The sequence below is a fragment of the Callionymus lyra genome, chromosome 8 (genome assembly GCF_982586985.1).
Source record: "Callionymus lyra chromosome 8, fCalLyr1.hap1.1, whole genome shotgun sequence".
NCBI classification, from domain to species: Eukaryota; Metazoa; Chordata; class Actinopteri; order Syngnathiformes; family Callionymidae; genus Callionymus; species Callionymus lyra.
The window spans coordinates 13,842,989-13,870,860 of record NC_141825.1 but is presented as its reverse complement, the minus strand read 5'-3'; the positions used below and the strand labels follow the sequence as shown (position 1 = coordinate 13,870,860).

The following is a 27,872-nucleotide window of genomic DNA, read 5'->3' as shown; positions in this document are numbered from 1 at the left end:
TTCAGAACCAAAATGTAACCATCTTTCCCTTCCTAAATTTTCAACATTCCTATTTGGCTAGAAATAATGAAAGCAAAATAACAAAAAGGCTTCACTGAAATATGTAGGTACCATCTGGGTCCATGAATTTCCTGAAGAATGAATTACTCTCAATTGGGAGGGCTGTAGCAACAGGTCTTTTTTTTTGTACGTCCTTTTTGTTGAAAGAAAGTTCCCCGATCTCTACGGCCACGTTCTGTCCCATTGTGTGGATTGTCATCAGTGTTTCTAAGTTGCTGAAAGATGAAATTAGGTGAAATTATTTTAAGGAAAAATGCAGGGTGGCACTCTCTGAGTACTTTCCTTTTATAAATATGCTTAGTTCAGGTAAGTATTAAAATAGTGCTGACTCTACAAATGCATTCTAAAGTGTTAAGTTATTTTCTTATGGTCATCATAATAGTCACAGTTTGCTGATGGCCTTGACGAGATGCTTCTGAAGCATCATGTGTAAGTCCTTAGAGTCCATCACTTTGAACTCCGTTTTCTTCCCAAGCGTCAGGACGGCCACCATGACGGCAAACATGGCGGTCAGACCCCAGATGTGATACTCGTTTCCTGTCGCAGGGTCGACGTAATCGAAGGAGGAAGTTATCCCTTGTGGACCGTCGTCGTGCGAGGCGAAGAATTCCAGAGGGACCGTGAACACGTCGCTGACCTCATCTGGGTTTGGACACGGGGTGAAGGTCTCGGGGATGAAGCCCACCACCGGGGTCACCAGCAGACCAAACTGTGGAGTTCAAAAGGAGTTGATAAGAAAAGTTTTGGTGGATAAAAGGTTTATTGTCATACCTTGCTGGGGAAGGGCATCAGTCGACTGACCACCTGGACCAGGTCGGCTGGAAGTCCTATCTCCTCCTCGGCCTCCCTGAGGGCGGTGTGGACCTCATCCCGGTCCCCGGCCTCCACCTTCCCTCCAGGGAAACACACTTCACCTGCACTGGTTCTCATCTGGACTCACGTGAACGCACCATCAAAACCACAACATTGGTTCCGCTCCTGACTGTTCCAGTCCTCACCTGCATGGACCGGACCGTCATCAGGGCGTGAAGGTGTCCGTCCTTCACCAGCAGAGGGATCAGAACCGAAGCTTTTCTTATCGTAGGAACCGGATCGAGGTTCTGAACGAAGTCATGTTGCTTCAGAGCCTCCTCGGCTTCTTCCTTGACTCCCATCGCGCCGGAACTTTTTAACCGTTTAACAAGAAGAACCGAGTCAATGTATCATCTTTTCCCGTGTCATGAAAGCGAGAACATTTTATTAAACAAGTCCTCCAGGTTTGTTTATTCGACCCGGAAGCAGTACGACGTCACACGGACACGCAAACAAGCAGCCATCTAGTGGCCTCAAGGCGTACTGCAGCCACAAGCGTTTCAAGCTTTCATTAGTTCTAAAGCTTCTGCGAATCATTCAAGCACAAGTCATAGCCTACATTCAACTTATTCCGTGTTTTATGGTCTGACGTTCACTGCACAGAAGAGTACAGTGACGCCATAAATTCACTTCATCTTCCAGGGATTGTTTTTTTTAAAGGTGTAGCAAAGAATTTAAACACAAACATCCACCACGTCACAACTAAAACACAAATGCATCTTGAACTGATCAGTTATATTTTCTTTTATCAGTGGATCCTCTCTGTGTCGCACAGAGTAACAGGCAGGGGTGGTCGTAATGTTATGGCTTGACGTGCGTCTGAAACCTGAGTTGCCGATGTAAGACGACAGCGTTAAACAGCTGCGTCTGTCAAGAAGTCTGCCACAGCAGCCGAGGCACCGAGACGATCCGAGGATGAAACACAAGAGAAATGAAAAGGTGTGACCTGGATCCGTGTTGCTGACGCCAGCAAACTTTAAAACGTAAAGTGGACGCACAGAAGGCTTCGCTCACAGAGCCCTGAGACAGAGTGACTTAAATGATATAAAACATCTAGTAAAATCTTTTTCTTTTAAACACAAGTCGGTAAATAAAACAACTCCATCTTGTGGGCAAAATAAATACTCCTCCGACACAACTCGGGTATAAAAATAAACATTCAGAGAAGAGTGCGGCCGCGGAGGATCATCACAGTGTCGCCGTCACTCTTCAGATTCTGTACTTCTCCTTGGCTGCTTCATTCAGTTTGCAGATGTGCTGTTGGAGAGAACACACAGATATTAAGTATATTAGTGAATAAAAAATATATTATGATTTTTTGACTCATTCTCATCATGTTAAACGTCTTTATATCGTATTTATTGACACTGATTTCCATCAAAAGTCCAAACAGACATGTAAACCAAATGCAAAAATTGTCTTTGTGGTTCTAGTCCATTACAATAATGTTGCTTCCTCTTGTGACTCAGGGGTAAAACTTTTTTTTTTTAAAAAGTTACTTTCCTAGAGCCATGAAAATATACCTTTTTTTAATCATCTCATCATTAATAGCTTTCCAGTTCATTTTTAATATTATTTTTACACTGTTCGACAGCAATCTTTTCAAAACTATATAAGCAAATATTGGAGGTGATTTTTAATACACTTTAAATTAGAATCGAATCCCATTTTAAACCTCAGACTGCATACATTTTTAGACCATACCCCCCTCAACAAAAGTATATTACACAATAATAAACTTCCCCATATTGAGAGATAACTGAACTTAATTCTTGACTGTGTTCTGTAGGTCAACAATGCTGTACTGACATAGAAATATGTTTAAACTTAACTATCAAATTCAGAAAGTAAAACCTGTCTATATTTTACTTTAGCATTTTTTAGCATCCAAAATATTTATACAATTATTTATATAGCACTTCAGACTGACAGGAGTCAACGTTTCATAAAAGCAGAATTTAAAACAAACACTACATTAAAACGCATTCAGTTTATCTTATTTTTATTTTTAAATGTTGCAGTTATGCAGCACTATAGATGGTGGCAGTAAGGATCTGGAAATGGCTCAAAAAAAAAAAAAATAGGTACAAAGAGTTTTTTGAGTCGGTTCCTTCAAAATATTTGTGGATCCTGATGGTAATGTAATGAGCTGAAGAACTCACACTGAGGTCTCGGAAGTACTCGTTGTAGTCCAAAGCGTAGCCCACCAGAAAAGCATCCGGCACCTCGAAGCCGATGTCTGCGGTTGAAAATACAGTTTCACAGGAAGATCACTGACAGGAAGTGAAAGGTAGTAATTCAAGCGTGTACTAAGTTATTCAAGCGTGTACTAAGTTATTCAAGCGTGTACTGGTCCCAGTTGAGCTCACTGGGCAGTGGAGTCAAAGAGCTCCTGGAGAGATTATCAGTTACGTAACACTGAAGCACAAGTGAGAGGTCGACCAGGTTTCATCTCCATTAACTAATCCAGTGGCGTGATGATAGAAACTCACAGTCCGGTCTGTAGCCTGTGCTCCTCGGAGTCCTCTTCACCAGGAGGCTGCAACAGAGACATGTTGGAGGTGAGAAACTGTTGAGGGGAGTGCTGCCCCCTAGTGTCATGGCAGGATATCACAATTAAATAGAACCGAGATTAGTACAACTTCACATCGCTTAACACTAGTGATGTTTTGATGAGGCTTCATGAAACAGCTGATGGTGGTATCATGATACAGTGTCTTTATTTTGAAAGACCACTAGATGGCACTCTAAGTTTGAAAATGATGCCAGGTTTCTTTAAATTGGTAGATTAGAGAGAAATGTTTTAAGCGAAGCACCATCTAGTGGTCTTTCAAAAAAAGGACACAGTATCATGACACCTCATTATCTTTTTAATAAGGCCTGATAAACCCATTACTAGTCAACACGAGAAAGACAAGTATATAACAGCTTGTTAAAGTACTGCCCGGGGGCCAAATGTGGCCAATTCGCTGCGTACATTTGACCCGTGTGAATTATTTATCACGTCGGTTTTGCTTCAACTGTTTAAAAGTACTTCACCTGGTGAGTTCATATGAGTTTGTTGCAGTACATCACGGTAGATTTACTCAGGGGCCACATTTCACTATATAATGGGACTTTTGTGAGGAGCCATCAGGCCAAAAGAAAGAAAAAAAAGGTATAAAATAAGCTTAATAATACGATTGGAAAACTTGAAAAAAGTACATTATAAAGTAAGTAAGTATTAAGGTGTAATTTGATTGCATATATAATTTTAATTCATTTTTTACATTTAAACCATCAAAAATTAATTGCAAAACATTAGGGGCCTTATCAAATAAAGCTAGAGTGATCATTTTTAATTGTAATATTTTCTTCTAAATATATATTTATTTAATTTAGAAATATAAAAACACTTATATTCCCCCAAAAAAGGAGAAATAAAAGAGGGAAAAAGCCCTAAAACAAATAGCTTGACCGATAAAAATGAGTTCAATACTTGTTATGACTTTATTTTATAGTTTTACTGTGAAATCACGAGGCTCCGCCCACGTCTGATCTCTATTGTCCCACATGTTAAATAACCGTTTCCAAAAAGGGAACATGAATCCTACATCGAGAGAAACGACTCTCAACACGTCTGCGACGGAGAAGTGGCCTCTCGCCGCAAACATCAGACAAGATTAACTCATAAGCTTCTCGTCGCTAATGCAGCGCCGCGGCAACCGTTAGCTAAGAGCCGCCGCCGCTCACAGCTGTCCGTCACGCGGGATTAAGACCCACCTCACGACTTTGACCATCTTGGGATTACGTTCGTTCAGCATGGAGAGCAGCGCCTGCATGGTCCGGCCCGTCTCCACGATGTCCTGGTGAGGGACAGGGACGTTAGTGGAGATGATGATGATGATGATGACTATGATGATGATGATGGTGGTGACACCTCACCTCCACGATCAAAACGTTCTGTGGAAAGAGAAGCGACAGTAAGTTTCACGTCACCAGCGAGTGAATCATGAGACTGACCTTCCCTGCCAGGCTGGACAACTCATCTCCTCCGATGATCTGGACGTTCCCGGTTGATTTGTCATTCTGGAGGACAAGAGGACTTTTTATTGTGGCGGCAGTTTCCAGAGGCAGCTGTTTTCAGACTAGGAGAGGGCATACCTCTGCCAAGGAGCTCATGATTTTATAAGTACAGTAACAATCGGATCATGATTCCGGCTCACGGATAAAAGAAGAAATAAAAGTGTTCCTTTTCAACCCTTATTTTGAAAACAGAAAATAAAATCTCCTTTTTCCCACCATGTTTGATGTGGTTCCAGAAAACTAGTACAAGTTGCTTAAAAGTTTTCGCCATCATGGAAATCTGGTGCTGAACCAGAAGTTGAAGAATTCCAAAAAGCCTGCCCAAAGCGGCGAAAACATCAATACAAGACCTGCTTCAACTTATTTTCCATATGAGATTTTTGTAGGTTAAATAAATCACTGTTTTTTTAAGATGTTGTTCCGAACAAACTTCCTTTAATAGCTTTATCAGAATTTTAAATAAACACACAAGCTTTTTGATTTATCTTTTTAAATTGGGGTTCTTTTTGCTTATTATTAAGGAGGAACTGGTGGAGTTCTGTTCTCCAGTTTTCAAAATAAAAGCTCAAAAGCTGCAGCATACAACGAGCGACACACAAATTCTTAACCACTTGGCCATCAGTGACGTTACGACTGCTGTAATACATCTCGGATTTCTACTCCAAGTTTTACCCAACAACCCTAAAACAATGTGGATTGAACAACAACAACACAAAAGTGTAAATTTGATTCTATGTTGTGTTTTATATTTTTTGAATGAAGCTGGGATTGTGAGCTGCAGCAGTTAAAGGCCATACAGGTGAACCTTCCTAAACCTAGGTGGCACTACAGAGCCACACCAATATTTAATAATAGTCGACTTGTCCCGCTATCAACGCCTCCTGAGGATTTCAATTCATAATGTTTTGTCATTTTACTAACAAACACAAAACCTAACCTCCTTGGCAGAGGTATTTAAAGCCTGGTGATTTGACACTTCCTGTGGACTCACACTGTAGCTCTTCACTTTGATGAAGTCCACCGTCAGCGGCACCGACTGGTCATTGTTCTGGTTCAGGATCTTGATGTAGTCCAGGAGGTCGGCGAAGAACTTGTAGCCCCCCTTCAGCACACACAGAGCCACGATGTGGTGACCCCCCATGTCCTTGATGATGTCGCGGGCCAGTCGCTCTGTCCTGGGTCATAAGAGGAAACAACCAGGGTTGTGTTTTGGAAACAAGCTGACGATACAATACGTATCACGATACGATATATTGTGATACCTTAGTAACAATCACATTTTTTAACTAAAAATTGAGTTTATACTTTTCCTAATCCAATGTGAAAGTGTTTGTAGGAAAGTGCTTCTCAAAATGTAAACTTATATTAACAATGAAGTGCATTAACGGTTTTAAACAACCTGGAGCAATATCTAGTATCTGTCAGTGTTTTTAACTTTAAACTCTGTTTTAAAGCCAAAATGAGTCCAAACATCAGCTTTAAAAGCTGCTGTAAAACATATATTTAACCTTTAAAATAACATTTTACTTTATTTTAAGTTTTTTATTTATTATTTTTTGGTAAAGAAAATAAATAATAATAATAAGATCCAATTTGACACAATTTAAAAGTTAGTTAGTAAAGCATTTAACGGTGTTATGACTAAACCTAACTTATTAAATGTATTTCTGTGTCATCATTGATCGTCGTTTGTTGGAGTTTAAATTTAACGCTGACGTCACATACAAGAAACTTTCTATTCAACCAGTATTAAACACAAACTCTCCATTTGTTGGATCGAGGCGATAAGATGAAGTCGACATTAACAATTACAATAACGTTTGTTATTGTTGACTTTCATGCGTCGACTGAAAGTTTCTCTCGTCTCTACAGAAAAGCAAAGTTAACGACTTTGTTTCGTCTTTCTAGTTTCTTTGATCTGCTCGTATATATTTTTTGTGATACGTCTTTAGATGTTTAATAAAGTTTTTGCTGTTGAACCTTGTAGTGTGATTTCTCCTCCTCACCTCCACTCACATCTTCACTACAGCAGTTACGCTGCTGTGCCATCAGCGCAAATATTAAAAATATGTACATGTACACACACTTACATGTAAACACACACACATACAGTGCTATTGAATATCGATACGGTATCATGCATAAAAATATGGCGATATATCATTATTTCGATATTTTCTTACACCCTAGAAACAACCATTTGAGATCCTTGGTCTCAAACATGAAAGTTAAAGCTTCAAATGTGACTTTAACATCCTGGACGTCCCTTCAAACCCTCATTTAAAAGAGCACCCGAGGCTGATTTGACAAACAAATACAAGCAGCTCCACCACAAAAAAAACAAAACCATGAGACCAAAACCACCGCAGCTCACCTGTCCATGATGAGTCCGTGAGGGATGATGACTTTCTCCAGGTCGTCCTCATAATGCCGGGGAATGCAGAAGAGCTTCAGGTCGTGACCTTTCTCGTCGTCGTCGATCTACAGACGGAGCCGCAAAGATTCAGCTTCTCTTTATTTTTATTTTTAAAAACATCCATTTCTAACCGCTTTGATCTACAGTCTTGTTTACTATTGTTCCAGAATAATAATATTTAGCAAAAATCTGTTTTAAATAAAACATTTAAAACTCCGTCAGCACTTTTTTGCAATTATAATATTTGTATAATTATAACCATATATATATTATAAATATTATAAATATATTTAAAATGTGACATGGCGCACTTCTTCGTTAAACCGTGTTTCATCATCATTTCTAAAAGCCTGCCACCGCAGCTGACGTCATCAGAGGGAGACCCTGCCTCCCCATCCTCACCACCTGTTCACACGCTTGAGGGACTATCTGATGCGGCGGAGGAACAACGCCCTAGTGATGATGGACACCTGAGCGAGAGGCAGCGCCACACCCCAAAGTAAACAAGTCGACACAACAACAACAACAAACAGGTAAACACGTATGTTCGGCGTCTCTACCTGCAGGTAGGATGTCATGTTGTCGCTGGCCTGGTTCGTCTGGCTCCGTCTCTCGCACACGTCTGGCGGACTCATGCTGCGCCGCTGCTCTTCTTCTGTCCTCGCTGCAGCCTCGTCTTTATGACGAGCTTTAAACCCGTGACGTCACAATCCCGTTTACCTTCCACATAATCTGATTTGCCAGACATGACCTGGGATTAAAGTGCGCGCCTCAAATATATATATATATATATAAATATAAATATATATATAATGATTGTGATTGATTGAAAAATAATAGAATTATTAAAGAAAATATTCTGTTTAGTATTTAAAGAAAGTGTATTTATATTTTTATATTGACAACCTGGTGGGGGGAGATGCCCCCTGGTCCCGGTTCTATTTTAGGACACTTCGGTGAGTCATTATATATATATATATATATATATATATATATATGTATATATATATATATACATATACATGTAAATGTATAAATATGTATATATATATACAGTATATACAGTATATATATATTTATACATTTACATATATATAGATATATTTCCGAGTATATATTCGTATATATATATGTAGTGTAAATATATATACTCAGAAATGTGTTTGTTACTTTAAAATATCAATATTTTTTAACAAGAAAAGAATGTATACAACATCAGAATCAGAAAACCTTTATTAGTCCCGCGAGGGGAAATTCGGTTTAACAACAGCAAGAGAAATAAAAACACCCAGAAATAAAAACGAGAAAGAAAATCTAAATAGGATAAAAGATAAATCTGCGCTATATAATATATACACAATCATATTTACATAAATAACAAAGGTGCAGTTAAATAGTTATCTTGGTGTGTTCTTGTTGTGGAGTCTGATGGCAGCAGGGAGGAAAGACCTGCGGTACCTCTCCCTCACACACCTGGGATGGAGCATCCTATCACTGATGGAGCTCCTCAATGCCCTCAGTGTGTGCTGGAGAGGGTGAGACAAGTTCCTCCTCATGGAGCCCAGCTTGCTCCGTATCCTCCCTCCAGTCACTTCCTCCACAGGATCCAGGGGGCGCCCTAGGACGTAACCGGCCTTCTTAATAAGGCTGTCCAGTTTAGCCCAACATGTGACCCGTTTCGGATAAAAGGACAAATAAATTATCATAAATTATTTGACAGACCTTTTTGACACTGTATTAGGAGTAACTGTAACAGAAGTTAACAAGGGTCGGGGCCCTTTGACTGCACTATATTTATGCGGCCCTCGAAAAGGTCAGAGTAGAACATGTAGAAACAGCGAAGAATTGTATTGTATTGTATTGATTCTAAAAACAACTGTCAAAAGTTGTTTCTTTGGTACTTTTTCCCCATTTCTCTGTCCTTTTTGTTGCTTCTTGTTCTGTCGCTTTCTTGCTTTTCAAAATAGAGTAAACAATGACATATGTATAAAAATATATATTTTCCCCCCTTTTTTTTTTCTACAAAAGGTTTAGATATGTGTCACATTAACATAATTATTATACATTTGTTTTACGTTTATCTTTTCTATATGCTTCATGTTGTGTAGTGATTCCGTCATACTTTTGCTTCATAAATTTGGCCCCTTACAACCGTCAGTTTATAACTTGGCCCCTGAGGAAATGTTTTTTTTTTTCTTATATTATTTTGATTTATTTTTTATGAAAAATTGCTGTATTTTCTGTGGCTATTGGAAAAAATAATTTCCCGAAGGAGACCTCCTGAGGGATCAATAAAGTTTTACCTTACCTTATTGCCAACCCTTGATGTAGCTGCACATAGTTATCTATTTATAGATAGTTTATCTATCCATCTATAAATAGAGAACTATATACAGTATAATGAAGCACATTAACATGTACATACATTAGTCCAGTTTGTAGATTAAAGATCACTAGTTCAACCTGCAATTCTGCTCAGCAAAAAAGACAACCATATTAATATTTTCTTCTCTTCAACTACTGAAGGATGGATGCCTGGATGATCCAGAAGCGAATGACCTTGGTCTGTCCTCTCGTCTCCTTTGAGCTCAACATGAAAAGTGACACCGACGCTGTACTTTAAATGACCCCAATTTAATGAAAGACACGTGTTTATCTTACAAAAAAAAGCAAACATCAGGTGTATGTAACACAACACCAGCCGTGTGAGGACCATGACGGCAAAGATCAGGATCTCACACGAGAGCAAACATCATCTCTGTGGATAGTAAGAGTCTTTATGATGCCACTTGAGTGGACGAATCTCAGAAGACGCAGTCCTCATATAGACGGCTACTTTTAGCTCGAGACCCACATACTGAGCTCAGACTCAAAGTGGAGCAACATCCAGATGAAGGCTATGTGATGTGAGAACCATCCTTAAATAACTCATTTCTTCTTCTTTTCATCTTTCTTCCCTGCGTCTGCTTTGTCCTTCTCCTTCTCGTCTTTTTTCTCCTTGTCGTCTTTCTTCTCCTTCTTTCCCTCCTCCTTCTCCTGCCCCTCCTTCTTCTCCGCGTCCCGGTTGGAGATCTTGTTGTTTATCAAGTTGTGCAGGGCTACAACGGAGCGGATGAGGGAGGCCAGGTAGACCACGAGCATCTGGTCGTTGGTCTTCAGGTAGAAGGCTTTTGTGAACTCCTGCCGAGACATCAGTGAAGAACTTTACATTACTTTGTTAAATCAGTCTTTATAAACTCACCTATGAAAAGTTGCATTTTGTTTCATCGACTGGAAAAAGTGTGTTTTACGTTCATGTTGCACTAAACTAAAAAGAAGAAAGTAATTTGCAATGTGTTGTTTGGTTGAATGTTTAATTTTAACACTTGTCCAGCAAACCAAAGAACACGACTGACAGAATGAAATAAGATTTTCAGGACTGAAGTCTCAGTCATCATAGAAGCTAAATTGGTTTTAATTATTTCCCTTCAGTTGTGACTGTGAGAGGTGACACGTTTTATTGAATACCAACACTTTGTCAGTCAAACAAACAGTTAGTTTTCTCAGTTAAACATATTTGTTGTTTCAACAACTCAACTAATCTGCTTTTATACGACCTCTGGTGGTCCAACAAAGACTTTGCAATTTAAATGCAATACATTTTGGGTTCACTAGCTAGAAAAACTTTTCCTTTCATTTTGATTTAGATCGAAATATATATAATAATATTCAAAGGATCTCTTCAAAGAGTTTTAGTTCAACTAAACCTTGGTTAAAGAGTAGAAAAAACAAGCCCAACAAGCAGCAGGTTTACACTGTAAATCATGCGTCAAAGTTAATATGATTAATTCCCAGGTTTTTCTCCTTCTGGCCAACAGTCTGACTATGTAAGTAAGTAACTTCTAGAAGCAAAGGTTGTTTAACAAAGCTTACTTTGGAGCAAATAGCCCAAAACTGTGCATAAATCACCACTTTTAAATTCATAAACGGTTAACTAATTTTGCAATTGTATAGCTCCCAACTGGACAGGAAGCCAACACCCACCAGCAGGTTGACGTCTGGCAGCAGGTTGAAGACGTCCTGCAGCTGGTAGATGATCTGGTGGTTGATGGGAAGTTTCCCAGCGACGACTCTCTCCAGGTATGAGCGGATGTCCAGCAGCTTAGAGTTGAGTCCCTTCAATCCGTGCACCTGGTTGGTGATGCGTTGTGACAGCGTGCCCACGGTTGTGTCTTTGATATCTCTGCAGACATTGAAGAGTGCGGACATGAGCTCATTTACGCCTTCATGCGTTTGTTAGTCTTAAAGCACTGTGGACTTCAAGAGTATTACCTGAGCAGGTGTTCCACTCCAACCTCTTCTGCTTCCTCTGCACCAATTTCACTTGTGACATGTTCGAACGTCTTAGATGTGGGAGTACCATCCTATGAAAACAGACCACACGTCTTACTGAATGAATTACATTTTATTTTGTTTGAAGCGTGTAAATAACTGCATGCTACACAAAATATTGATCAACTGTTATCTACTCACATCATGAATTTCCTCAACAGAGATGTAGGCTTCTGTGGGCAGACCAAGATCTTTGGGCTTCACATCAATAATGACCAACACCTGGGAAAACAGACGCTTCAGGTTACAAAAGTGCAGAGATTGGAGTATGTTTTAAAACTTTTTTTATAAGAAAATGTACTTAATACACACCGAGTTTGTGCAGTACTGCTTGATGAGCTCATTGATGGCGATGTCATTTTTATGCAACTTGGGTCCAGTGTGGTACCATCCCACTATTCTTTCTCTGGCTAGAAAATAAGGAGCATCATTAATAAATAGACCAAACATACAGAATGTGCATAAGTTTAAAAAAGTAACCCAATGTTTTTGCTTTATACATTTGTTTTTAACAATAATTTAGTCCAACATGCTTGAGTACTTATTGATCGTCGAATAGCAGGTTTAATAACTACGAGTTGTCAACATAGTCTGGGCACAATTATTAGAAATGGAAGACTGAATACTAAAGATGGGTCAGAAAAAAGCTACTTCTACTGAAAAGGATAACATGGTGAAGCTTCTGGCTGTAGGATTGAGTACGACACAAATGACTAAAGATTTGAACAGAAAGTGAAGGTCAATGTTTTGTTAACAGTTCACAAGAGAGGCAGAAGAACAGAGTTTATCAAAACAACGTTAAAAGCAAAAACATGCGGTATGTAATAACTCTGCACAAACTATAATGGGGGAACAATTTATATTTAATTATTTTTACAACTTACCATTTACTTTCTTAAACATGCCGTACATGTTCTCCAAGTAGTCGTGATCCAGGAACCACACGGAATCATCCCTGTCGTCCTCATCGAATGGCACTGTGAAGAACAATCGCACATTAGTCATCAGGTTTATACATTTGTTAACTCTCAACAGTTTTGTTTCTCATGTTGTCCACTGGTGCGGTTAACAAATATGTATACGTTTGTCTGAAAATTACACCTATCCATCAGGTATGAGTATAATTCAAATCCCAATAACCAGGTTGATGTGAGACTCACCTGCGAAGCTGTTTGACACATCCAGGACTTTTTTGTGCCATGATCCCAGCAGGACTCCCACCACTCGTTTCTGATTGCCAACTTTACCTATTCTGTTAACATATAAATACGTCTTATTAACCACACTGTATAATGAATATATATATTGTACTAAAAATGATAATAAATAGATTAATTCCGAATAAAAAAACAGAATGAATCAGCTAGTTTCTACATGCTAAGCTAACACAATCATATCCGTGTTGACAATCGACAACATAGCAAGGAGTCCTTGTTCGGCGAATCTATATTCAAGCCACGATTTGCTATATTGCCATATTCACGGTGGGTACATTAAATAAAAATCGTGCGTCTTATAAAGATCAATAAAGTAAGCTAACTAGCATAGCCATGTCACAATTCATTTTCAACGGGACTCTGACTCAGCAGCGTTAGCTTAGCTTAGCAACAATCTTCCGCTCAGGGGGAAAGAAAAGCACCGTAAATTAGAAAAAAAACAAACAGAATAATGATACAGACCTGTTGAAATGATCCACTACGCTTAGCAATACCAGCGGATGGACAACCACATTTTCTACCGCTAAGTCCGGCATTTTGGTAGCGACAAAAGACACTGCTCGACCAACCTCTAAACAACGCTTGCTAGCTGCGTGACCCGGTACGTCCTGCGTCACTTCCGTTGCTGTGGGCAACTCTGGGACGCGAGAGGAGCGGAGGACGACACGATGGTGAGCGCTTTAAAATCTTTTTTTTTTTTTTTGGGAGAAATATTCAGAAGTCATTTATTGATTTACTTTCCAAAACTCTCAAGGCTGAAGTTGAAGAAACTTTAAAACGAATCGAAGCCCGCAAAGGTGTGGTCGGGACTTTAGTTGTCACTGCAGACGGTAAGAAAATAAATAAACACTTAATAAGACTTAAATGAATTTAAATATAAGGATACATATTCCTCCTCTCAGGTTTCCCCATTAGATCAACTTTAGACAACTCCATGACGGTCCAATATGCAGGACTTCTGCGTCAACTCACACAGTTGGCGAGGAGCACCGTCAGAGAGCTGGACCCTCAGAATGATCTCACTTTTCTGCGGATTCGCTCCAAGAAACACAAGATCTTGGTCGCACCAGGTAAGAAAAAACATCAATATAAAGAGTCAAATGATTTTTTTTTTTTAATCTCCCGATCTGATTTGTTCTTTGTATTTACAGAGAACGAATATCTTCTGATAGTCATCCAGAACCAATATGAATAGCTGTGGGCTGTATCACATGTTGTTGTGGCTGTTTTCTCAGGACTTTAAAAATAGAATTGCATGTTTCCCAGCAATATTATTATTAATCAATTACACAATTATATTGAAATGTTGTTCACAGGTGTTAACCAGAAGTTTCCTCAACTGGAAACCAATAAAGTACTGATTTAGCTGATCGTTTTCTTGAAACGATTAAGATCTAAACTAACCAGGACTTCTTTATTATCCTTATTTAGGGCTTCTTGTTGCAAGTGAACTGTTGTTGTTGGCGCCATGGTTACCAACCTAATCCCAACACCTTTAGTAATCCAGAGCAGCTCAGTTTCAAGACAATGAGCGATGGGAAATGTTCCTGTGACAGTGTGTCTGCTGACGCCTCATCTCTCTGGAGATGACTTGTTTCATTAAATATTTATCTATGCAGTTAAACATCAACATGACGCAACGACAAAGTCGAAACTCTTTCCCCCAATTTACAAGAATTAAAAATGAATCTTTATTTAATGGATTTGGAATAGTTAAACAAAAGTTTAAAACTTGAAATGATAGTTGTTGATGTTTGTAAACAGAAACATACATTATATGCTAGAATAAGCCATGATAGTGTGCCAAGTATTATATTTGTGTAATTGTTAATGTACACATTTTAGTAAACAGTTCAATAACCCTAATTGTGTATTTTTTAGACAGTAATTGTTACTAATCTATATAATTTTGTTAAATGTGTTTCAAATAAAGATTCTGTTGAAGATGCTAACTATCATATAGTTTGAGTTTTATTTTCTCCTGTTTGCATCATTTTCATTGAATACTCTCTGGGGTTTTTTTCTTTGACACCCTGTATTGGTTTTATTTTTGCTACACTGTTGTTTCTGTCAACAGATCACCATTAATAATAAAAATCACAATCATTTGAGTAAGTATTGAGAAATTAGGACTCATAATATTTAGGTCAAGCTATAGGGAGTTAGCTAAAGTAGCCTTGTAACCATTTTGTTTTGCCGGACTTAGCTTTAGCATTGATAGCCTTATTTACCAACATGGAAAAATACTTATTTTGCTTGACATAATTATTTTGTTCAATTTGCTTTACAGGACTGGGTCAAAGACAGTGTTTTCATATCAGAATCAGAAAACTTTTTTTTACCAGAAATGTCAGGATATTTATGTGTTGTTGTGTACACTATAAAATTAATTCAATTAAAAAACAATCAAATAAGTGAAACGTTACTTTGCTAATATGACAATGTTTTCCCTGAACACTAAACAAATAAAAAGTAAAGAGCAGCTAGCAATGCGTTTTTTAATTTTCAGGTGGGTCCATGCATTATTATGGAATGTTTATGACCTCAACAGCAGAGGGGTAAAACAAATATAAAGTACTTTTTTTAAGTTACCAGGATGATACAACGGTGAAAAAGAGAATTTATCATATTGCTGTGTAGACACCAGGGGGAGCCAGAAACACTATTTTAAATCTTACAGATTAGGCCTTTAAAATGATTTTCTTGCATTTGTAGTTTTTTAATCTTTTTCCATTTGCGTTATATTAGAAAACTAATTAGAAAGTGAGTCAAAATATGAAAAGATGTTTGGTTGACATTTTAATCTGTTAGACACAGAAAAATAAAAAAATGTATGAATCTATCGTCTGTGTTGCTGTTGCTGGAAAAAAAAAATCCCGAAAGAGATCTCCAGAGGGATCAATAAAGTTTATATAATCTAATCTCAAAGATGTATAAAATAATAAGTGCATTCAATAAAAACAATCTCTAAATTAAGACACAGAAAAAAGAGGAGTTTTCAACAAATAGTTTAATGTAAAATCCAACTGAATGTACAGTAATATATATCAATAAATAATCCATTGCAACCGCAATACATAACAAGTGAGTGAATCCAAACCGCAGGGTTCACAGCCATGTTTGTCGTGGACCCGACGCTGCAGGTGACGGACACGCTGCCATTAAAGCTTGTGCTTGTAGGAGGAGCTGTTTGGAGTTCAAGGTTCAAATAAGACAAGGCGGGAAGAGAAGACTGTCCAGTCCCTACGAAAACATTTTTATGACAAAGACAAACAGGCTAGTATTGTTTTTTTTTTCGTCTTCTTTTCAAGCCAACGAAGATGATTTTGTTATTTCTGCAAATATGCTAAATCTTAAGTTAAGTGAGAAACTGTATCCGTTTAAGAGGTCGACGTGTGCTTGACTGTAATGCTCAACAAAGTCAGACATTCACCATGTTGTCTTGAAAATAAACCTTTCGTCTTCACAAATACATGTTTGTTTTTTTTGTAATTCTTCCTCCTAACAGCTAATATTCTTCTGACCAGCAGTATTTCAAACAAAGCGTATGGCTTCCCGCAGTGGACAGTAAAAACCAGTAAAAACACCTCCGCTACCACGAATAATATCAGACTTCATCTCCCCCTGTACGGTATCTGAAAACACAAAGAGCCGGATTGTAGCCAACACTACAACACAAATACCACACAAGACTGTCAAGTATTTTTTCTCATGTTCTACTTCAAGTGCATCCTTTCAAGTTTAAGGCCTGAGGTGTGCTTTGATTTCTTGACCCTCTGAGCGGTTGGACCACGACCAATAATTTTAGCTGACAGTCCTGGTTACTGAGGAGAGTCTGGAACCAGCCAGGTCACACCCGTGATCCTGCACACACGGATCGGCTTCTTCAAGTGCTTTCAGTGCAGAGTTGGTGTCTCCGCAGTCGATGCTGCTCCTGATGCCCTCAGAGGTCCGGCGTCACGGTCCGGTCACGGTCACCTGGGAGTGTGCTGGTTCCCTTGCCCTCTGCCCCAGTGGACCGAGGGGAGTGTTAAACACCTCCTGAAGTGCTCCAGCTGGGCCTGCAGTCTCTCGCGCTCCTCCCTCATCTTCTGCCTCTGACTCACCAGATCCTGGCGGGGAAAAAAAAATCAGTCACTAAAACTGACCCGATTACGACGACAAGACAAACAGTAAAATACTTACGCCCATCGTGTGAGACAGCTGCTCAGCGGTTCTGGTCAGATTGAGGTTCTGTGATTCAAGTCTTTTACACTGGCTGTGGAGAACCTGCCTCTCTATACTCCACTCTGAGGATCACAAATATAAAGCATTTACTATCATCGACCGGCCTCTTTAAACTTTAAAATAGGGATGCACCCGATTTTCATCTGAAAAGTACATTATCGTAATGTCTTGATGATGAAAGACGCAGATATGGTTTTCACGTTCAAGAACACTAATGCAGAAGATAGAATCTGATTTGTTCCTCCTGTGGTCATCTTGCATTTACACACATTTATAAATCAACTGTGTACACTTGGTGGATGGAAAGACTTTGAGGAAACACGATGTCTGTTAACTTCTGCTTCACCCCGTGTCACACGCTCGTGATGCATTGGGATTGCTATGGTGCGTTCAAGAGCGTAGGATATATTGTAACAAAATACAAAACACACAGTTTTTTCACTTCTCTGAACAAATCTAACACATTTTAACACATAAGATTATATTTTTCTGCTAATATCATTATTTTAAATTATTTTAATCCGTAAATAAATTTTAATTATAATTTATTATTGTTTTATGTTCGACACAATGTTTATGCACCATCCCATTTAAAACAGCTTATCTTTCACTTGTTCTGAACGCACTTAAACAAGTAATCCTACACATGGAATTTTTAAAAATACACTTAACTTGACTTAACGGTTTTTATTAAGAGAAAATATTACAATTCACAATTTTGGCAAATGTTCCAGCAGAACAGTCCGTTATGGGCCTTAACATTAGTCAGAAATTGCTTTAGTTTGACAATAAAAAATATTTGGTTTAACCTTTTATTCTATTTTATAATGTGAATTGTTGAAATTAAACATTTTCAGAATTTTGTTATTGAATTATTCTTTGAAGAATTTAAAACAATTTCAATTCCTTCATAGCACTAATAATAAACATAATCAATTAATACATTATTTGTTTCCTGATTTTTAGTTTTCAGCAAATATTTTAATTCCGGTGCATCCCTACTTCAAAATTCAAAATTCAAATTAACTTTATTGACACACAGACAATGATTACGCACCATCCACATATTCCTGGTAGGCGTGAAAAATGGCTTCAATTCCCGACCACTTCCTCTGAGGCGCCTCCTCTTCCTCCTCCTCCTCCTCTTCCTCCTCCTCGCGTGCAGACCCTTCGTCTTCCTCATCCTCGGACTGATGCTCCTGAGGCGCCGCGGAGCTGCGGACGGTTCGGGGGGAATGTTGTCCGTTCAGATGAAGACCCTGAGGGACCCGGTGGTGATGTTTCGGTGGAGACGACGTCTGCGGTTGGAGGTCTTCAGTTTTCAAGACGATGTCAGGGGTACATTGTGAGACACCTGATAAGATAATGAAGAAATAAAAATTAATAAGAGAATATCAAGAAAACACATTTCATTATTTTTTATCTTTTTCCTACCAGATATGTCCAAACTTTTCTGATGGAGTGTGTTAATATTTATTTACTTATTTTATGTATGTATTTATCAGTGCATTCAGAATATTTATTAAGGATTGAAATTATATTTTTTAAATCATTAAATTTGATCATTTATATTCTGAAAAGATTATTTTTTAAATAAATACCCAAATGAAAAAAATTCCAAGAGAAAAAAAGATGTTTTTACACATAAAATATGTTTAACATTTAATTTAAATAATTGGACTTTAAATACCAAACTCTATGTGTAAAAATATAATTAACTTTTAAAGAAACTCATTCTTCAATTAAGTTAATAATATATATATATATTTCTTTATGAAAAACAAATTCAACCTTTCAATTTACAAAATATTGAATTCAATTATTTTACAAAAACAAAATCAACCTTTAAATATAGAAAATATTTAATTCAAAATATTCAATGAAAACAACTTCAACCTTTCACTATAGAGATGATTCAATTTATTTATTTAAAAATAATTCAATGTTCAGATTTAATTTAAAAAAAATGGACGTTTCAACATTTGAAATGTTAATAAAACCATTGATTATTTTTATGACACTGATATGATTTAATAAATGTCATGATTCTTATTATGAGTTTTTATCGAGACAAAATACGCGGCATAAAATTGATTTTGTACTGACGCCGTCACACCACTAGAGGGAGCCACAGACTCGTGAGCAGGAAAAGGCTCACCTTTGTGTTCGTGTGTGTTGTGAGTGGAGTGCAGCACCGCCTGGTGGAAGTGTTGAGCGAAGGCCTCGGGCGTGAACCTCTCCCAGGGACGGTTGCGACCGTTCTGCACCGAGCTTCTCTCCTCCTTCTTCTGCGCCGTCACACCGTTGTGCAGGACCTTCTTGCTCGCCTTCTCCGGGTGAGCAGCCAGCGGTGGAGGTCTGCAGCCGGACTGTTTGAAGGAGCCGTTGTGGTGCAGATGTTTGGGCTTGTGAGGAGGGGACGGGCTGTGTGAGGAGGAGGTCTGATGTTCCGTTGATGGAGGAGCAGAAGCGTCACCTGAAGGGAGAGATCGTAAGACTTCAGATGTTGGCAAAGCAGCAAATAATCATTTAATGCCAAGATAGCACATAATAAATGCCTTTAAGAACATTCATTACACACTTAAATTATTTTATTCAAAAATATTAACAGAAAATTGTAAAATATTCTCAATTAAGCTCCTCACATAACCTTGTCTAGTATTTTCAATATTTATTTATGAGTTTTTTTATTTAAACGTACTTAAGATGAGTTTAATTGTGTGAATAAACAATTGAGTGACAATATTAGTTTTAAATATAATTCATTCATGAATTAATTTCTACCCTTTTCGGGGTTGCAGAGGCAGGAAACTAGAATATGCAAACAAGGGAAACGAACCAGAAACCTTACTTAACACTGTTCTTTATTCTTCCTATCATATAATCCCTCTTTTCTTCCGTGTGTTTGGCTTCGTAGTGTCTTGTATCGGTGAAAACTATGCGTCCGATTGTGTTGAAAGTTTTCCAAAATAAACATTTTGTACGTTTTGTTTTTTTTCATCATCTTGGCTCAATTGAAATTAAAACTTATTTTTAATTATTTTTTCCACCTTTTATTTGTTATTTTAGTGAGTACTTTGTAGCCCCTCAAAATAATTAAAAATAAGATTTTTTATTTGTTTTTAAAATCAAATGTATATTACAGAGGTCAATGAAAACACTCTGACAACCCTGCAACTATGACAACAATATCATTGTTGAAATGAACAGCTTTTATTTAAACTTATAACAAAAGTGGCCATCTCATCAACGGTGACCTGAACTGCTCCCATCATGCTTTGCTGCCCAGCCGACCAATCACAACTGCTGATCACTTTTGAAATATTAACATAGACGTAGCATTGAAATATAATATTATAGCGACCAATCAAGCGCTTTGTGACCCTGGTCTGGAAAAGCACTATATAAATAAAAATGACTTACTTACTAATAACGGAGTGGTGTTTACAGAGGCATCATGGGAGTTCATTGTTTTGATGGCACCATGAGTAAAGTGAGTGTGTTCTATGGTTGCAGTTCAGATCAATCTTTTGAACAGTTTGGAGCTTTCTACAATATTTTCAAAAACGAAGCTCTTTCAATCTTTTTATCTTCTTTTCTTTTGGCTCTTTAGGACAGTGAAATCATACATGTAGATGCTAAGGAAGTGTAAATGTTTTCCTCTGTTCTACACGCTCTATATCGACCATCATGTTTCATTCTCACCGTTGGAAGCAGCAGCAGCAGCAGCAGCAGCAGGAGGTGTGCGACAGAGAGGAACAGGGTTGTATCTGAGAGTGTCCAGCGTCACTGTTTTCTTCTGGATGGCCTTCAGCAGCTCCTCTGTCCTCTCCTTTCCTGTAAGAAAGGAGAGCGTGAGTGAGTGACCGGGTCACGACACAGGTCTAGACGTGAGGATCTACCTCTTCTCTTCTGAGGGCTGACGTGCGAGAGGCTGAACATGTGGAGGAAATCCTTCTTGGCCTCCAGCTCGGGCGTGTTGTCCATCTCGTCGGCCGTGAACGTGGTGGTCAGGCGGGCGGCTGGAGGCGCTCGACGCCAGGCCTTCTTCTTCTCCCGAGGAGACGGACTCCTCTCTCGCATCATCCTCCTCCGTTTCCTCCTCTTCCTCTCCAGCAGGTCGTCGCGCTGGGCCAGCGTGCCGAGGCCGCAGAGACGGAGGAAGTCCATCTTCTAAAGCAAGATGAAGGGGACGAGTCAGTGAAAGAGGCGGGGAAAGTGTGACGAGGGGATGAGCTTCACCTCCGAGCTGGCGTCCAGCTTGAGCGCGGGCTGTTCGGTGACCCTCCTAAGGTGAGCCTTGACCTCCTCCTCGTCGCTCTCGTCGTACGAGTCGTTGAGGTCGTAGTAGTAACCTGAGGACGGACGAGAAGCTCAATATCCAAGAAACCTTTTCAGACTTTTATTCTGAGAGCAGGAAAAAATCTCTTCACACCTCCTTCTCTGGCCTCCTTCCTCCTCTTCTCCTCCAGGTCCAGCTTGCTGACCAGCCTGCGGTGCTGCTGGAGGGCGTCGTCGAAGACCAGCATGCTGTCTTTGGCGTCCCGCGCCGGAGACGACTTCCCCGGCGGGTTGTTGAAGAAGTGCTGCTGGTAGAGATTGGGAAAAGCTCTTCCCTGCTCCGCCTTGATCCGGACGCTCGCCTCCACCAGACTCCCCGAGATGAGCGGCGGACACTTCTCCTCCGGCCTCCTCCTGCCGCCCTCCTCCGTTTTCTCCCCCCAGCTCTGGTGGGTCCGGTCCGTCCGGGTCAAGCCCGGGGGAGGACGGATCGGGGGGGTCATTTTCCGACGGGATTCCGAGGGAGTGTCCAGAAGGGAGGCGGGGTTCCACAAGGTGGTCGTGGGAGGCGGTTGATGGGGAGTTTTCGGGGAGATGAGGGGAGGAGGAGCGCCGATGCGAGGAGCCGCGTCTTTACCTCCGGAGTTCTGATGCACTAGATTTGATCTGTTCCGAGAAAAATAACTTTAGATTTGAGCTTCAACTTCCATCTCTTGGTTCCTCACCTGTGGCTCTCCCTCCTGGACTCTCCCCCCGAGCTCTCCATCTCCTGACCTTGACCCCGCGGCGGCGCCAACCACTGCTCCTCGCCGGCCCGCTTCGTCATCATGGCCGCCGCCAGAGCTCCGTGGAAGCCGCCGCCGCCGCCGCCCACGGCGTGGTGCTTGCCCAGGTGAGAGGGCACCAGGCTCGGCATGGGAAGAGGGACGGAGCCTCTGGCCGTGTGCGCGCCGGGCTTGACCGCCTGGGTTTTATGTGGCTGGTATCCAGAGTGATCCGGGTCCTTGGCCTTGTCTGAAGAAGTCAAATAAATATAAAGTTGAGCTCATTACTTCAGTATTAAACATGTAAAGATCACGTTAACGTTACAATCCTTTTTATACACAAGGCGTTTATTTTACTGCTGTACATTTATTTTCTAACTTATAGTCTTGAAAGCTGTCAGATATTCTACTTTACTATATGGGTTTTTCATGTTGTAATAAAAGAGGGAAAATGTGAGTGGATTAGGAATTTTTATAGCGTCAGTGTTCCATGCGCCCCCTTGAGGAGCCGCGGGGCAATGACAAGCGGCACAGGCTGAAACTGTCCTCTATTTTTCTCTTGTTCAGTATATTCACCTTCATTTATTCTGTATTTGTTGAGTTGAGTACTTGAAGAATGCAGATTTCTTAGTTTGACACAGATCAAAAAAAACGAAATCTATTTTTTAGGAAAAGTACTTTTGCTGAGAACAAAATATGTGTTTTGACTAAGGCAGCATAACATTTAGGAACCACTGGTTTAATTGACCTTTTGTGGATTACATGTGTCAAACTCATGGCCCCGGATGGTTTTTCTTAAAATCAATGTGATAATTAAAGGATGTCATGACCTATAAAGATTATGCATTTAAAATCAAAAAATTAAAAACTGGAATCTGTTTGTTGAAAGAGAAAAAACATGAAGATAAAAATGATTAAAAAAAATAAAGAAAATGTCTTACGTTCTTTTACATACATTTATTTAAAAGCGTGACGTAAACTTCTTAATATTTTGACGCCTAATGTGATAGACTTTTGACTCCCCTGGTCTAGTACCTACACGGGTCTACACAGGTGAATCGGGTGTGCGTTTGGGGGCTCTTACTGCGGTAGTACTGGGGTTTACCTTGATTACAGTAACATCAATCTATTCTCAGCTTTCGGATGGTGTTGGAATTTTCTAAATCGGATAAACCCTTGAGGAGTTACGATCAGAAACGCCGGGGTCAAAAGGTCACACGGGCCCTACTGTGATGCTCCTTGTTTTGAAGCGAGGATCAGAGCTACATTAAATACGCAAGATCAGTGTCAGGTTGTTTTTTTTTTTTTTTTGTGGCGACTCAGCTCTGGTGTGTGTGAGTGTGTGTTTGTACCCGGTCTGTTGGGGGTCAGCCTCCCTCCCGGTCTGGGCCTGTCCTCCAGCGGTGCCCTCCTGGCCTGCAGTTCTGCCAGGTAGTGGCTTTCTGCCGCTCGCACCATCTGCTGCTGTCGCTCCCTCTGCCTCTCTTTCTGTCGGTCCAGCTCTCGCTCCCTCTCCTCCTCTCGCTCGCGCTCCAGCCCCGCCTCCCTCTCCTTCTCCCGTTCACGCTCCTGCTCGCGCTGGCGAAGCTCGTTCTCCATCTGTAGCCTGTGGGGAGCGAACACACACACCGACACACACCGAGGGAGAAGGTGAGAGATGCAACACTGGACGCGAGGCACATATTAACCACACACTGGCAACGACGACACAAACATTCAGGCGACGTAAGAGTGGCGTGAACGCCGCCCCCCCCCCCCCTCGCTCTCGTCTCTTAACCACGAGACGGTCCACGCTCAGCGTGACCGAGCGGCAGCAGATGAGCACTTAATAGGTATCCACGGGTAGCCGCGCACACACACTCGCACACACTCCGCGATCAATAGCACCAACAAAGAATAAATGAAGGGGGCGCTACACAGTCGGGCGATAAATATCATTTACTTCAAGCATTTCCCCCGTGCATTCAGCTGTGGAGAGAAACCAAAGCGTGCTGTGCGAGCGAGCTGGATGAGGAGACGCACTTCCTTTATCAATGTGTGTGAAAGGAGTCGTAGGCGAGTGTGTGTCGGGCGAGAGAGAGAGAGAGAGAGAGCGCTATAAATATATCCCACACTTCCCCGCAGAGCAAAGTGACTCAAGGAAAAGGACGGAGCGAGGAGGAGAGGAGGAGGGCGGTCACCCCGGCTACTGGCTCTGACATTTACTACTGACTCGGTGTGTGTGTCACCTTTCAGCCAGAGCCGTGTGGTTCAGTTCTCCAGGGTACCGGGAGCCGGGCAGGTGCAGGTGGAGGGCGGAGGGGTGGATGGGAGGGAAGCCGCCCCCTGCAGGCACCGAGTAGAACTGCGAGCGCAGCGCCGACAGACACAGAGATTCCTCCATCCTGGAAGAAAACAATATGAGATATTATATTTACTCGAGGGAAGAAAGGAAAATGGCCTATAAATAAACTTTAATAACATTGACAGAATCGAAACAACTTTATTGCCAGTGTTGTAAAAACAACAATGGATTATGTTGTGGTGTTGAGAGTACAGAATAGAATGAATGAAATAAACATAAATACATATATAAAATTAGATTGAAGGAATGAATTTAAATACAATACAATAAAATAAGTTACTAGCATATTAAAGCGAGCAGATGAAAATTAACAATTTAATACAATGAATTAGTAAATAAAATTAAATAAATTAAATCAAATATCTGGAGTGTTCAGGACAGTGGACAGATAGAACCAGTTCTTGATGTTCTCATCATGAATATGATGATATCTATGGTTATTATTTATTTGTCGTGCACCGTACATTTAATTTAAACATAAACAACAAAATACTAAGTACAAATAATATCAATATTATATAAAGTAAAAAAAAAAAAGTTTTTAAATTACTTATTGCAAAAGAAAATTATAAATTAAATTAAGAAAAAATGGTAAGTTTACTATTAGTTTACGATACCAACTTATATCTAGTTCATTTTTAAAATAGACACAGAATAAAATGGATAAATATTATATTACATATGCATGATTAATTTGTATTTATTTTTATGTATCATATTTGTGTTGTTATGTCTCTTGTTTGGTCTTATAAAGACTTATACATATTATGCACCAGGGAATATATTTTTTATTATATAAAACAATATACATAATAACTCATCATATATGAATAACTTCCTGGTCAGGTGTCTGTCGAGCATGATCGCTATAAAATATTTTAACTTTTTAACATAAAGCAAAGAGCGTAACTGCAGGGGGCGCTCCTCCTACACTGAAAGGCTGAAGTACGTAATTCATCTAAACCTACTAGGACAACAGCCTAGAGACCTTTCAGTTTTCACAATAGTTTGTAATTACACTTTCATAACAGCGGGGGAGCCAGATACAGTTTGTTGCTCCTTTAATTACATGCATTCTTGTATTGTGTGGACGAGTCATACGCAGTAATCTCATGTGATGCATCCACCGAAGCGAACACTTGAAGAGCAGCCAATTGGCACCGAGCGACGTGACAATGATCGCCATCATAAAAGGCTGTTTTTAACAAATGTATTTAAAATGTATGTCTATCAAGTAAACCACGTCCCCCTCTCATGAGCTCGAGCTGGATGTGACAGCAGTACCTGGGCAGAGACAGAGGGTGGTGCAGGTACGCCGGGTGGTAGTAAGCGGCGGCGGCGGCAGCGTGAGCGGCCACAGCAGGATCCAGGCCCAGCGGCACTGAGGTCAGTCTGAGGTCATCTGAGGTGGCGAACGGCCGGAGTGCTCGGAGGTACTCTTCAGGTATTCCTCCGGAGGGAACCACTGGGTGCATCTGCCCCGGTAAACTGCAAAAAAATATATATATTTATGAATTTATTTATTGAAATGAAGAAAACTCTAGTGTACTAACCTGAGGCTCTGTAATCTGGGGTCTTGCATGATGGAACTGGGCGACAAACCGAAGGTGTGTGCCAGAGTGTGAGGTGAGTGGATCGGGGGGGTCCTCTTGTCCTGATGCGAGTGAGAGTTATCCCGCTCACGACTGTGACCCCGATCAGCTTGACTCTGAAACACAGTGAGAGGGGAGATCAGAAATGAAGTTGAATGTAGCTGTATTTTGTATTTTATCAAGACAGTATTTTTGTAATTGATCCAGATTTAATTTTGTATTTTATACAGATTGTATTTTTATATTTTAGTCAAATTTGTATTTTATATTTTAGCTAGTTTGTATTTTTTCAAGATTGTATTTTATATTTTATGTAGATTGTATTTTATATTTTATCATGATCATATTTTTGTATTTCAATAATTAATAAAAATATCAAGATTTAATTTTTGTTTTGTACCTAGATTGTATTTTTTATTCTGTATTTTATCAAGAATGTATTTTATCCAGATTGTATTTTGTATTTGATATTACATTGATCGGACATTGATACGCGTATGTTTTCTTGCTATTCCTTGTAGAAAAGTGAATTTCTCTCTCTGAGATGAATAAAGTACTATAAATATCGAATAATTCCAAGATTAATAAAATGTTTTTCAGGAAACATTGATAACGGACTGTGATCGTATGATAAGATCTGGGGTGTTCTGGAGTTCCGTCTGGATTCAAAAAGGTTTTGAAGGATTCTTCATTTGTTTGTAAGTCATGTGCAGGTCACACAAACGAGTTTACACCTTAGACATAGATTACATCATAATTAATAAAACAAAAAGTTCCTTGTTACTAAATAAATAATACTTCCTTGTAACTTTCCCGAGGGAATGTATCACACCATTCCATTGTGATCTACAGTTTCCAACTGTGTGCTCTTTGGCAGAGGTATGCACCCTCTCTGTGCTCTTCTATCTTTGTTAATTGAATTAATTTATTGTGGTTTGTCGCGCTTAAACGGTTCACTTGAAGGACAATCGAAATGTTGTCAGGTTGTCATCATCACTACACCTTTGACACATTTGACAGCTCGATGAGAAACATGCAAACGACGAGGACAGAAACCTTTTATTAAAAGGGTGTGATTAGAACGTCTTCACTAAAGTGTCAAATGGTGTTGCCGCGGCAACAGTCAGATATGCAGGCCAAACCACAGAACCATAAACAAATCACCTCCTGCTGCCACACCTGAACAGCTAGCATGGTTAAACAACATTTGACTTCCGTGCTTTGAATATGAAAATCCAATTCAAACCCTCATTGTTCAGCCTCAGTTCGACAGTTTGGCTTGTGTGTGTGTAAAAAAAAAAAAAAGAAAGGCCACCGGAATGGACGGGTGCAGTGGTCCCGTGGCTTTGACCTCTGACCTCGCAGTAGCTGAGTCCGACTGTGTGTGTTCAGGACAAACAGTGGATTCAGATAAAAGTGGCCTGTCTTGCTCTTTCTTGCTCTCCCTCTCAAACTATCCTATTCTCTTTCTGGGTCTGAATGGGGGCCGCGGGCCCAAAGAGCCACAGAGTGTTCTTTGTGAAGGGGGAGAAAGGCAGCTCTGATCCAGGGGGAAGTGGCTGCTGTGGGGGCCAACCCCTGTATTGTGCAGGGGGGCCTGGTTCCTTCGCTCCAGTTTATATTCACAAGCAAACACTTGCACAGACACACACACACACACACTCCTCTTCATATCCACAGTCT

General features: G+C 40.0%; 5 protein-coding genes across 6 annotated transcripts in view; 1 reads left to right on the top strand and 4 right to left on the bottom strand.

Annotated features, from left to right (window-relative positions):
- Positions 1-329: 329 nt before the first annotated feature.
- nudt7 (nudix (nucleoside diphosphate linked moiety X)-type motif 7) lies at positions 330-1,218 on the bottom strand. The gene is made up of 3 exons (XM_087796617.1): positions 1,059-1,218; positions 832-990; positions 330-769 (listed from the first exon to the last, which is right to left on the bottom strand). Exons 1-3 carry the CDS (start codon positions 1,212-1,214, stop codon positions 443-445), a joined length of 642 nt encoding a protein of 213 aa, XP_087652743.1. The 5' UTR covers positions 1,215-1,218; the 3' UTR covers positions 330-442.
- A 44-nt stretch (positions 1,219-1,262) lies between these two features.
- hprt1l (hypoxanthine phosphoribosyltransferase 1, like) lies at positions 1,263-8,069 on the bottom strand. Its single transcript, XM_087796616.1, has 9 exons — positions 7,954-8,069; positions 7,352-7,458; positions 5,969-6,152; positions 4,915-4,980; positions 4,837-4,854; positions 4,675-4,757; positions 3,405-3,451; positions 3,075-3,151; positions 1,263-2,169 (listed from the first exon to the last, which is right to left on the bottom strand). Exons 1-9 carry the CDS (start codon positions 8,026-8,028, stop codon positions 2,122-2,124), a joined length of 705 nt encoding a protein of 234 aa, XP_087652742.1. The 5' UTR covers positions 8,029-8,069; the 3' UTR covers positions 1,263-2,121.
- Positions 8,070-10,011: 1,942 nt separating this feature from the next.
- Positions 10,012-13,583, bottom strand: psmd7 (proteasome 26S subunit, non-ATPase 7). Its single transcript, XM_087796615.1, has 8 exons — positions 13,444-13,583; positions 12,925-13,016; positions 12,649-12,741; positions 12,077-12,174; positions 11,906-11,986; positions 11,705-11,796; positions 11,417-11,615; positions 10,012-10,573 (listed from the first exon to the last, which is right to left on the bottom strand). The coding sequence occupies exons 1-8, from the start codon at positions 13,515-13,517 to the stop codon at positions 10,322-10,324; spliced, it is 981 nt and encodes a 326-aa protein (XP_087652741.1). The 5' UTR covers positions 13,518-13,583; the 3' UTR covers positions 10,012-10,321.
- dynlrb2 (dynein light chain roadblock-type 2) lies at positions 13,562-14,908 on the top strand. The gene is made up of 4 exons (XM_087796618.1): positions 13,562-13,652; positions 13,736-13,811; positions 13,884-14,051; positions 14,133-14,908. The coding sequence occupies exons 1-4, from the start codon at positions 13,650-13,652 to the stop codon at positions 14,174-14,176; spliced, it is 291 nt and encodes a 96-aa protein (XP_087652744.1). The 5' UTR covers positions 13,562-13,649; the 3' UTR covers positions 14,177-14,908.
- Positions 14,909-15,982: 1,074 nt separating this feature from the next.
- The window catches only part of LOC148073738 (genetic suppressor element 1-like), a 46,076-nt gene continuing 34,186 nt past the window's right edge, over positions 15,983-27,872 (bottom strand). For both annotated transcript variants that reach the window (XM_087797107.1, XM_087797108.1), the window contains exons 4-16: positions 26,151-26,305; positions 25,882-26,085; positions 24,482-24,637; positions 23,606-23,859; positions 22,215-22,503; positions 21,644-22,155; positions 21,451-21,563; positions 21,111-21,381; positions 20,914-21,045; positions 19,367-19,684; positions 18,266-18,562; positions 17,167-17,270; positions 15,983-17,093 (exon numbers count right to left, since the gene is read on the bottom strand). In XM_087797107.1, coding sequence (XP_087653233.1) covers positions 16,956-17,093; positions 17,167-17,270; positions 18,266-18,562; positions 19,367-19,684; positions 20,914-21,045; positions 21,111-21,381; positions 21,451-21,563; positions 21,644-22,155; positions 22,215-22,503; positions 23,606-23,859; positions 24,482-24,637; positions 25,882-26,085; positions 26,151-26,305 — 2,943 coding nt within the window. In that variant the 3' untranslated portion in view covers positions 15,983-16,955. The remainder of the gene's footprint in view (positions 17,094-17,166; positions 17,271-18,265; positions 18,563-19,366; positions 19,685-20,913; positions 21,046-21,110; positions 21,382-21,450; positions 21,564-21,643; positions 22,156-22,214; positions 22,504-23,605; positions 23,860-24,481; positions 24,638-25,881; positions 26,086-26,150; positions 26,306-27,872) is intronic.

Excerpts from the sequence above, each read along its gene's own strand:
- dynlrb2 (XM_087796618.1), top strand. Across the intron at positions 13,812-13,883 it reads TTTAGTTGTCACTGCAGACG|GTTTCCCCATTAGATCAACT; the intron begins GTAAGAAAATAA and ends TCCTCCTCTCAG. Across the intron at positions 14,052-14,132 it reads CAAGATCTTGGTCGCACCAG|AGAACGAATATCTTCTGATA; the intron begins GTAAGAAAAAAC and ends TTGTATTTACAG.
- hprt1l (XM_087796616.1), bottom strand. The coding sequence starts at position 8,028 with ATGAGTCCGCCAGACGTGTGCGAGAGACGGAGCCAGACGAACCAGGCC. Across the intron at positions 7,459-7,953 it reads ACATGACATCCTACCTGCAG|ATCGACGACGACGAGAAAGG; the intron begins GTAGAGACGCCG and ends CTCCGTCTGTAG. Across the intron at positions 3,452-4,674 it reads AAGATGGTCAAAGTCGTGAG|CCTCCTGGTGAAGAGGACTC; the intron begins GTGGGTCTTAAT and ends TCTCTGTTGCAG.
- psmd7 (XM_087796615.1), bottom strand. The coding sequence starts at position 13,517 with ATGCCGGACTTAGCGGTAGAAAATGTGGTTGTCCATCCGCTGGTATTG. Across the intron at positions 11,987-12,076 it reads AGCAGTACTGCACAAACTCG|GTGTTGGTCATTATTGATGT; the intron begins GTGTGTATTAAG and ends CTGTTTTCCCAG. Across the intron at positions 10,574-11,416 it reads TGCCAGACGTCAACCTGCTG|GAGTTCACAAAAGCCTTCTA; the intron begins GTGGGTGTTGGC and ends ATGTCTCGGCAG.
- nudt7 (XM_087796617.1), bottom strand. The coding sequence starts at position 1,214 with ATGGGAGTCAAGGAAGAAGCCGAGGAGGCTCTGAAGCAACATGACTTC. Across the intron at positions 991-1,058 it reads TGACGGTCCGGTCCATGCAG|ATGAGAACCAGTGCAGGTGA; the intron begins GTGAGGACTGGA and ends ACGTGAGTCCAG. Across the intron at positions 770-831 it reads TGATGCCCTTCCCCAGCAAG|TTTGGTCTGCTGGTGACCCC; the intron begins GTATGACAATAA and ends TGAACTCCACAG.